Source organism: Peromyscus californicus, unplaced genomic scaffold, assembly GCF_007827085.1.
Source record: "Peromyscus californicus insignis strain IS unplaced genomic scaffold, ASM782708v3 Scaffold_7__1_contigs__length_154581171, whole genome shotgun sequence".
Classification (NCBI taxonomy): Eukaryota; Metazoa; Chordata; class Mammalia; order Rodentia; family Cricetidae; genus Peromyscus; species Peromyscus californicus.
The window spans coordinates 128,830,077-128,840,747 of NW_026294595.1; the positions used below are offsets into that span (position 1 = coordinate 128,830,077).

At 48.1% G+C, this 10,671-nt stretch overlaps 1 protein-coding gene across 8 annotated transcripts in view; it reads left to right on the forward strand.

The window, feature by feature from the left end:
- The window catches only part of Cbfa2t2 (CBFA2/RUNX1 partner transcriptional co-repressor 2), a 112,322-nt gene that overhangs the window by 96,874 nt on the left and 4,777 nt on the right, over nucleotides 1-10,671 (forward strand). For 7 of the 8 annotated variants that reach the window (XM_052726146.1, XM_052726144.1, XM_052726148.1 and 4 more), the window contains one exon: nucleotides 59-4,546. The exons of the other annotated variant lie outside the window; for it this stretch is intronic. In XM_052726146.1, coding sequence (XP_052582106.1) covers nucleotides 59-329 — 271 coding nt within the window. In that variant the 3' untranslated portion in view covers nucleotides 330-4,546. Of the gene's footprint in view, nucleotides 1-58; nucleotides 4,547-10,671 lie in introns of those variants that run through there. 8 annotated transcript variants of the gene reach the window in all.

A 10,671-nucleotide genomic window follows, 5' to 3' on the forward strand; every position in this document is an offset into this window, starting at 1 on the left:
GTGGCCAGCCTGCCCCTCAAGATGTCAGCAGCCACTAACTCATGCCTGTGTCTTGCAGAACTGCTGGAACTGTGGCCGAAAAGCCAGTGAGACCTGCAGTGGCTGCAATATTGCGCGCTACTGTGGGTCCTTCTGCCAGCACAAAGACTGGGAGCGGCACCACCGCCTCTGTGGCCAGAGTCTACACGGCCACAGTCCCCACAGCCAGAACCGGCCACTGCTCCCCGGAGGGCGGGGCTCAGCCAGGTCTGCTGACTGCAGTGTGCCCAGCCCAGCCCTGGACAAGACCTCAGCCACCACCTCACGTTCCTCAACACCTGCCTCTGTGACAGCCATCGATGCCAATGGACTCTGAGCCACGGACTCTGCCCGCCCTGATGACCACTCCACATGGCAGAATGCTCACACCAGGGAGCTGGCAATTAGAACAAGTAGCCGTTGAGTCATCAGCAAGAAACGAATTGGCAAGAAGCATCCGGAGGCACTCCACAGCTTCTCTAGGATTGGCCACGTGTCCTTGGGAGAACTAGTGTGTCAGTCTCTGCACATAGGAAGTAGCTTGAGCTGCCTCCTCCATGGCTTTCCTGATGTTTCTCTTCCAGCTAAAACTGGTATAACCAGCCCTTCCTAGTGTAGACCACTAGCTTCCTCCGACTCCTTGCATCAGCAGATTGTCTCTAGTGTCCCACCAGGCACCTGTGCCCCATACCATCCACAGTAGAGGCCTCATCTCCACCCTCAAAAGACACTGATTGGTCTAACAGACTCGAGTAGCCAAAAAGCAGTACTCAGGACTCCTTCCTGAGCCACTCAGACCTGCTAAATGCTCAGACATGCCACAAAGAAGCCACCACTTCAGTAAAGTCTCTAGCAATGGTAATAAATTAAAGCAGTCTTCCCCAAGCATCGTAGATAGTTTTGGACAAGATTTTCCAACCTGGCCAGCTCCATCAGTTTGGAGCCCATCCTCCAACGCCAGTGTTTCACTTGATTTTGCTTGTGCAAAAAATAATCTCCATCGCATGGATTGGTCTGAAAGAGGATGAAACCATTGTGTTAGTCTTTTCTCTGAGCATGTTGGCCAAACTAAACCATTGAGTGCATCACCTCTTGGAAATGCAAAACCCTCTGCTGCTGCTTGACTGTTCGAACAGTCGTCTTGTTCTTTGTGTCCTTTGCTCTCTCAGATGGTGCATGTCTGGATCACTGCAGATATCTCTTGCCCATGGATTCTGTTTGGCACCTGTCAGGCTACAGTTTGAGCAGTGCTCCTGACCCTGGTGGGATTATCACACCTGGTTTTGTGGCATTACACCCCTTCATGGGTTCATTATCAGGTGAACATTCTCAGCCTCCTTTTTCTGTGTTATGTGTTTGATAGCATCCCTCACAGCTCAGAAAGAGTTTGTGAAGTGTGGGAACCATTTTGAAAAGCCTGACTGGTTTTTCTTCCCATCTTCAGGGATTTTTTTCAATATCCTGATTCTCCAAATAGAACATCATCTGTACCCTATTTATCAGGCTAAGTACTGCCATTTGAGTTTTGTTAGAAGCCTGAGAACCTTGCCCCTACCACTCATTATCCTCCAGTATCCTCTTGCCCTATACAGTCAATTGGGATGAGTCATTGACTTGATCCTGTTGGCTTTTGGAAGCTGTGGTCACCTTCTGTACAATGACCAAGCCTGAGTACTAGCCCTTGCCCCATAAAGGCATGGATGGCATTGTCCTTGCATACAGTTAAAACTGATTTTAAGATTTTTGAGTCCCTGCAGGGCGGTGGTGACACACACCTTCAATCCCAACACTTGGGAGGCAGAGGCAGGTGGATCTCTATGTTTGAGGCCAGCCTGGTCTACAGAGCTAATTCCAGGACAGCTAGGGCTACACAGAGAAACCTCGTCTCGGAAAAAAAACCAAAAAAGAAAAAGAAAAAAGATTTTTGAGTCCCTACCTTATTTGAACAAGAATTTTCAGTCTTAGAAAGTTAGACCTTTAAAATCATGTTTCTGCATAGAATACCCAAGACCCACTGCTTGTCAGACAGCCTAGTGCAGCCTGGCCTCCCAGGCCACATCCCCATCAGCCTGCTGTTGTAGTGTCCTAGCCACTGGGGACAACTTTGATTTTCTAGGTAGAGTCAGGGCTGTGTCATGAGAAGATCCCAGGCTTCTGGGAGTCTGAGAATGTCTCCTGGTGTGCCCTGGGTCCATTATTCATTAGTAAATTGGATGAACACCCAAGTTAAAATCTTGCGGCCACAGGACTACTCCAGATAGTTAGAATAAAGATCTGGAACCAGCACACTACTTCTTACCAGGTTGGAGATCAGTTTCTACAACAGAGGTTTGGGGTGAGAGCCTGGCATACTTTTGTGGGCTACATGGTTGCCCTAACAGATTCTCAGTTTCTATAGTCCTATTTGGGGACTGTGTGGCTTCTGTGCCCTGCATAGGTTTGTCTATTGACCTAGACAATACTTGACACTATATAGTTCAGTTCTCAGACCTGTCACTGTCTTGACTCTGGTCAGTATCACTCTTAAGTGGCATCTGCTTAGGACTTGCTTTTCAGAGTCAAGGAGTTCCTTTCTGCAGTTCTCCAGCTCCTTCCTAGTCAGGAGGAGCAGCAGCAGCATCTGGGGTAGGAGCTGGAGTTACATGAGTGAGTCCTGGCTCCCCACTTCATTTCTAGTCTGCTAATATGACCCGTTACTAGGCTGCAAGTGAACGTAAAGCTTCCATTCATCACACTAAGACAGAAAAGAAGAAACAGCTGAGTCAGCCTACTCAGAGGTCTGGCTTCTGCAATAACTATTTGGGGAACAAGAAAGATCAGGCCTTTATCATCCTTTTCCAAGTGAGATAAAATCGCAGGAACCAGACAACACCAAAAGGTAGCCAGACTGGAGTTACACAGTCATTTCTCACTCCAGCAAATGGTGAAGACTTGGTAGGTAGGACACTGTGGAAGCTAGGTTGAGATGTGGCATATTTGGTAGTGTGGCTAGCACGCAGAAGTCCTGGATCTGATTCCCTGTATGACATAAACCAGCCATGGTGGTGCATATCTGTAATCTCAGCATTTGGGAGGTGGAAACAGGAGGACCAGAAGTTTAAGGTCATCCTTAGCTACATAGCAATTCCAAGGCCAGCCTGAGTTACATAAGACCTATCTCAACAAAAAGACCCATTGAAGAAGGGTCCCTGCAGCAGCTCCATCAGATTGACTCATGCCAACAGGTGGTGGTAAGGGCACAGGCTGAGTGGTTTTTCCCTGAGTCTCTAAGTCACATGCTGCCATCTATCTGTGTGGAAACAACATTGCACCCCCACCCCCAGGTCTGCTCAGGGCGTTGGCTGTTCTGCAGTGTGGACTCTTACCCATTTGATCCCCGGGAAGTGCATTTTAGTTTGTATATCCCTGTCCTAAAAGATGAAGTGGCCCGTACCTGCTTATAGAGTGCGAAGACATTTTTCTGAGTGATTCTGGAAGCTATCTCAGCAAGTATGTGAGGACTCACAGAACTGCAAGTGTATGGTAGTGGGTTCTCTCTGGAGCATAAGGAATGAGCAGATGGCCATCGTCCTGGAAACTGCAGCCGGGATTGTGAGTTGAATAACCCATTACAAATAGGACACATCTTGAGGCTTTCTTCAGAACTGTACTAGAACCAAGGTTTCCAGGCTCCTGGCACAGGAGACCAAGCCAGTGTGCTTTGATTAATGTTAGCTGTTTGCAGAGAACTGGGTGGTGGCATGTTTGAACCAAATGTGAGAAAAACCAGAAGGAACTGAGCTGGCCATTGTGGGCCAGGTGGCCAGCTGTGGAAGATCCTTGACCCGGCAGCTGCTGAGCAGAGCCTGCCCACTCAAGTATATTCCTTGTAAAGCCAAAATGCTGAACTACCTGCTTCTGTCTTATGTGTTGACACCCATTTCCAAAGATGATGGAGTAAGTGTGAACGAGGAGGAGGTTGAGGTGGTGGGTGATGATTCGCCCCTCCCATCTCTCCTTCCACAGCCCAGGAGGTGATGCTTCCCACTCAGACCACATCTTATCAGGCCTCCAGATGCCCAGTGTAAACTGTCAGTGCTTATACCAAATAGGGCATGTGCAGCTGGTGTCTGTCAGGGACAGCCCAGTCCCTGCCGTGTAGTTGCCAGGGAGAAGCTGCAACAGTTGTTCGGTGAATGGTTGAAAGGGCTGTTTGATATAAGGCCTTCATTCCATTCCTGTGGCTTTCCAAGTTCCTGATGAGGCTACAAAGGCTCCATCCCTACAGAAAACCAATAATGTAAATAGAAAGCCAAGCCTTCAAGCATGGTTTGCAGAGGTGGGTGATGAATGTGAAGCCACCTGCAGGACACATTTGAGTCTGGTTTTTCTGTGCTTTGTCATTTGACTCAATAGGAACTTTTGTTACTTAACTCTGTGTATAACTTATTTAATGTACTGTATAAATGAACCAAAACTGTTAAATACGTATTTAGTTTGTTCTACTTAAAGTAGTTAATAAAAATGCTATATTCCTTTTCTGACTCAAGCTGGACTGGGCCTGGGCAAGATAGTCTAGTGGTAACAGTGTGTGCGCCAAGTAGCCTGCTGCAGGCCTTGGTATCGTCAAACACACACACACATTCTCTCTTCCCTCTCCCACCCCCAGGTCTTTGGTGAAGGGGCAGTTGGGCTATGGCCAAAAGAGCATGGGATTGGGCAAATCAGGAAGGAGGTGGACTTGTAAGGAGAAGGGCTTGCAGTTAGACCTTCCATGAGGCCAGTTGCAGCCATCTTCTCTCCCAGGGAGGCCCTCAGTGACCATACTGGTTGCAGTTGAGTACCAGCAAGAATGTACAGGTATCTCTGGTTCTTAATGCTCTTCTCCACCGAGTGATTTTAGTAAGAACATTCAGCCACAGAATGGGCTTAGGGTGCATTTTTTCCTAGTAACTTTCGTTACTTACTTACAAAGTTTCAATATTAATATACCTGGGCTTATGAAATTTTTATGTCCTTTCTGTACTAGCATTAATTCTTAATTTCACTGATGCTATAATTTGAGGCAGTACTTTACCTCCAAGTCTCATTTGGCTTCATTGTTTGGTATCAGGTGCCCTCTGGAGGACAAAATGGTGCCTGCTGCTTCTGCTTCCATCAGAACTAGTTCCTATCCAGGGTGATTCTCTAGCTGCTTTTGTCTTTTTCTGGGCTTCAGCCTTTTCTGAGTCTGTCTCTGTCCATCTGCCCCCCACCCCTCACTTTTTTCCAAGACAGGGTTTCCCTGTGCAGTTCCAGCTCCCCTGGAACTCACTTTGTAGACCAGGCTGGCCTTGAACTCTTGGAGACCGACCTGCTCCCTCTGCCTCCCAGGTGCTGGGATTAAAGGTGTGCACCACCACTACCTGGTATTTCTGAGGCTGTCTCTATCCTATGAGTTCAGATGATGTTTTCTGGGTACATTAGGAAGTTCCAGAAGAACTCAGGATTCAGCCTTCTTCTTGTGCTGGACTCTACCTTGCTTGACATCCCCTAGACCTCAAGGCTTGGTTGGCCTTGGCACATTGTGGGACTGAGTAGAGCCTTTCATCACTGTCCCTGCTTCTTTAGCTAGGATACTGCCACCCAAGGATGCCCATTTTCAATTCCTTCCACACTTGACAGCAAGTAGCAATTGGTAACAGAGGTACCAGAGCAAAGCATGTATCTGTCTATCCTGTAAGTTGGGATGCTAGCAGTGTTTAGCCCCTGGGTTGTACGGGTGAAATGTGGTCATAAGAGAGCCAAGTGGTGTATGTGGATATTAGCTGTTGAGTCAAAGATAACCAAGCTACAATTCATAGAACCACAGCAGTTAGGTATACAGCAAGGGATGGGGCGGGAGGGCAGATCTCTTAGAATAGATATAGATGGATGGGGGCGGGGCTGGAACAGAAGGATCAAGGGGAGAGGGACGAGGGAGGGAATACAGGGAGAAGCAGGTAAAATTAAGAGCCATTTGAGGGGTAGTATGAACCTAGTACATACAGTAGGAGCTTCCTGATTTTATATATATATCACATATATACACACATACACACAAAAGTGATCAAAATGAAATCACCAAATAATGGGAGATCGAGCCCCAACTGGCTATCTCGTCACCAAATGAAACCTATAGTACTAGGATCATGTTGCATCTAATTGAGCTGTTGGCCAAAGAAGTCCCATGGGAATCCCCAAAAAACCCAGGCTGTTGCCAAGACTACAGGTTGCTCTCCATAAACTGATGGCAAGGCCGAATTGCTGAAGACAACCATCTACACAACTCATTGAGCAGGGAGGAGTGGAGCTGATGGCTACACAGAGCCTCCACCCTCCTGGCAGCGCTAGAGTCTTCGGTATAAGAAGGTACTCTGCATGCTAACAAACAGCAACTCAGCCAACAGCCCTTTGATCTACATTGGTGTCTTGTCTTAGAGATAGGCTAGGGCAATGGTGGACAGAACTTGTGGCAGGAACCAACTAATACCTGACTTGACTTAAGGCCCATCCACAAGATGGAACTCTTACCCAGCACTGCTTGGGTGACCAAGAATCTGAGACTAGATAACACAGGGACCTAGGGGAAAACCAAATATAACCTTCCAAAAAAAAGCAACAAGCCGGGCGGTGGTGGCGCACGCCTTTAATCCCAGCACTCGGGAGGCAGAGCCAGGCGGATCTCTGTGAGTTCGAGGCCAGTCTGGGCTACCAAGTGAGTTCCAGGAGAGGCGCAAAGCTACACAGAGAAACCCTGTCTCGAAAAACCAAAAAAAAAAAAAAAAAAAAAAAAAAAGCAACAAAATGATTCCTAATGACCTGCTATACTCATAGATCAGTGCCTTGCTCGGCCATCATCAGAGAAGTTGCTTCTTACAGCAGAGGGGATCAAATAGAGACCCACAGGCAGACATGCAGAAAGCAAGACACCTTGGAATACTTAGCCCTAAAAGGATGTCTCCCCTCAAGGCTCAGGGAATTCCTTGAAGAGGCAGAAAGAGTGCAGAGACCAGAAGGGATGGAGGACACCAAGAAATCAAGGCCTTCTGAGTCAACATGATCAAAAAAAGCTCATACGGACTTATAGAGACTGAGGCAGTATACACAGGGCCTGCAGGGGTCTGCGCCAGGTCCTCTGTAGATCCATTGCAGCTTCCAGTTTAGAGTTTTTATGAGATTCCTGAGTGTGCGAATGAGTAGTTCTCTGATTCGTTTGTCCAACTCTGATGTATTAGTTTTGTTTTTATCTTATTATTCCTTAGCAGCTTTTGTTTTGTTTTGTTTTTTGAGACGGGGTTTCTCTGTGTAGCTTTGGTGCCTTTCCTGGAACTCACTCTGTAGCCCAGGCTGGCCTCGAACTCACAGAGATCCACCTGCCTCTGCCTCCCAAGTGATCACCACCCTGCTGCCTTTTTTGGTTTTGGTTTTTTGTTTGTTTTGTTTTGTTTTTCAAGACAGGGTTTCTCTGTATAGTTTTTGGTGCCTGTTCTGGATCTCGCTATGGCCTCGAACTCACAGAGATCCTCCTGCCTCTGCCTCCCGAGTGCTGGGATTAAAGGCGTGTGCCACCATCGCGCAGCTAAATGTTCATTTTTAAAGAAGTAAGTAAAATCTTTGGGGCTTGAGAGCTGGTTAGGAGCACTTTCTGTCCCAGAGGACCTAAGTTGATTTCCCTGCACCCTGGTCAGGTGGCTCACAGTCACCTCTAACTCCAGCTCCGGGGGTCTAATGACCTCCTCCAACACCTGACACACATGACATACACTTACACACGTGAATAGAAAGAAAATCTTGAACAGTTTTAAGCCAGCCATGGTGGTTATGAGGCAGAGGCAGGATTGCCCCAAGTTTGAAGTCAGTGTGTTTTACATAGCAGGTTTCAGGCCAGTCAGGTCTCCATAGTAAGAGTCTGTCTCAACCCCCACCACTACCAAGAAAAGTGTGATGGTGAGTGTCCACTCTAGCTCTGTCCAAGGAGCGGCTGTTAGTTAGCATGGCTGTTCTTGCTTTCTTCCAGCCAGTCAGATTCCTCGAAGATTCACCTAGCCTTAGCCCTCTACATGGAACCTTCAGGATTTACTCAAGTAACATCTGTTTCAAGAATGACTTTCCCAGCACTTGGGAGGTAAAGGCAGGTGGATCCTGTGAGTTTCCGGCCAGCCAGGGCGACACAGGAGACCCTGTTAAGAATGCCTTCTTGGCCACCCTGCTTTGCAGTTCCCTCATTTTGTCTTTCAAAGGCTGTATCAACAGGAGCTGGTGTACAAGGAGCTAAGGTGATAGAAGCAATGGGCACTGTGTAGGTTACTGCACCTGGCCTGGCCCTAAGCCAAGCCCCAGTCACAGGTGTAGGCAGTTCAGGAAGGTGGAGTGGCAGCTAGGTATGGAGCCAGAATGCTGGCTTCAGGACTCACTCAGCCTGCCATGACCTGGTTGCTAACATTTCATTATCCCTAGTGCCTATCACAGAGCATGGCTCCAGTAGCTGTTGGGAGGACCGCAGATCCAGTCACAGCAGGCTCTGAGGGCAAGGGTGAGTGGAGGTGATGGCTTTGGCCTGCTGCTGAAAGGCTGAGGTGGTCTTTCTCTGGAGTAGACATCAGTGCGAGGTCAAGGAGGGGTGACTGAGGCTGGCGATGGCCCAGCAGCCTGCATGTGACTTAGGGGAAGGGACTGCATGAATTGGGAATGGGAAAGGCCTCAGCTATCAGACAAGAAATTGTATCAATAGAGAAGAAAATAGGAGCCATTGAAGGGTCTTGAGTAAAGGGATGTGGTGACCACAGGAATGAACATGGTGAGGGCCCCTTCTGGTACATTGTGCAGCCTGATGAAGCTTTGTGTCACTGTCCTGAGTGGTGTGTTATGGTGAAGATGCAAGACAGAGATGAGGTGGGCTGTGGGAGTCCACGTCATCAGAGACACAGTGTGCCCCCTGCCCCAGCCTCAGCCTCCTGTGGGAGTCCACGTCATCAGAGACACAGTGTGCCCCCTGCCCCAGCCTCAGCCTCCTATTGCTGAGACTCCAGACTCACAGCTTCACCTTTTGCCCCTTGTCCCTCCAAGACAGCATTGCAGCTGCCTGGGCCTGGCCTTCTCTGATACTCCCTCTTCACTCTGACCCTTTTGCCCCTTTGAGCAGCTCTTCTGCTCCCCCCCTCGCCCCCCCCCCCCACCTCTCCATCCACTAAGATCCCCTGCTTGGCAAACTCAAGCCAAGTTACTCTCTCCTAGAGGACTCCAAAGCAGGACTGATTCCCTCCACCTGCAGTGTCCCCTAACAGCTCTGACCCTCAGCAGGGGAGCAAGGATATAGGTGGCTTATGAAATAAGAGTTAGTTGGGCCTGGTAACAAAGGCCTCTAATCCCAGCATCTCAGGAGGCTGAGGCAGGGGCATCAAAAGTTCAAGGCTTGCATTGGAAACTTGCTGAGATCCTATCACCTAACTGAAAGTTACAACAGAAGTCAGACATGGCAGAGCACGGTGAGACAGGAGCACCCAAGTTTCACACTATCCAAACTAAGAAAAAATGAAAAGGCTGAGGCTGTAGCTCTGTAGAACAGCACCCATGTAATGTATGAGGCCTTGGGTTCAATCACCAGTATTTCAAAAGAATAAAATAAAAATAATAACCCCAACACTTGAAAGGCAAAGGGCAGGGGGATCTCTGAGTTCAAGCTACATAATGAAGACCCTGTCTAAAAACAACCAACCTCAAGGCCAGGTCTAGGTCTAGGCCTGTCCCCACACTTAGGAAGCTAAAGCAGGAGGATCACAGCAAGTGCAAGGCTTAGCTGAGGACCTTGTGTCAAAAGTTAACTCAGGCTGGTTAGTGGTGGTGCACCCCTTTAATTCCAGCACTCGGGAGGCAGAGGCAGGCGGGTCTCTGTGAGTTCGAGACCAACCTGGGCTACCAAGTGAGTTCCAGGAAAGGTGCCAAAGCTATGTAAAGAAACTGTCTTGAAAGAAAAAAAAAAAGGTGAAAAAAAAGTTAACTCAGTGCTGAACAGTAAACATCCTGGGACATCAGATTAAGAATGCTCCCCTTAGCCAGGCATGGTGGCACACACCTTTGATCCCAGCATTAGGGAGGCAGAGGCAGGTGGGTCTCTGTCTATAAATATCAAGGCCAGCCTGGTCTACAAAACAAGTTCCAGGACAGCTAGGGCTACACACAGAGAAAGCCTGTCTCAAAAAACCAAAAAAAAAAGAGGAGGAGGAGGAAGAAGAAAGAGGAAGAGGAAGGAGGAGGAAGAAGAGGAAGAAAAGAAAGAAGAGGAGGGAAGGAAGAAGAGGAGAAGGATAATAATAATAATAATAATAATAAAACGCTCCCCTGCAGAGGAGCTGGCTGAGGTTTTTAGCATCTTTAAGACATTAATGGGGCCAGGTGCAGTGGTAGGAAGAGCACAATTTCCAGGCCAATCTGGGCTACACGGTAAGATCTTGTCTCAAAAACAAAGCAAGGGGCTGGTGAGCTAGCTCATAGTAAAGTTTTTAAGAAGACCTGAGTTCAATCCCCAGAACCCTTATTTTTAAAAAGCCAAGTGAGGTTGGTTTTTAAAAAGCCAGGAGAGGTTGAGCTTTCGGTACTAGGGAAGTAGAGACAGATGGATCGCTGGGGCTTATTGGCCAGCCAGCAATGCCTCAG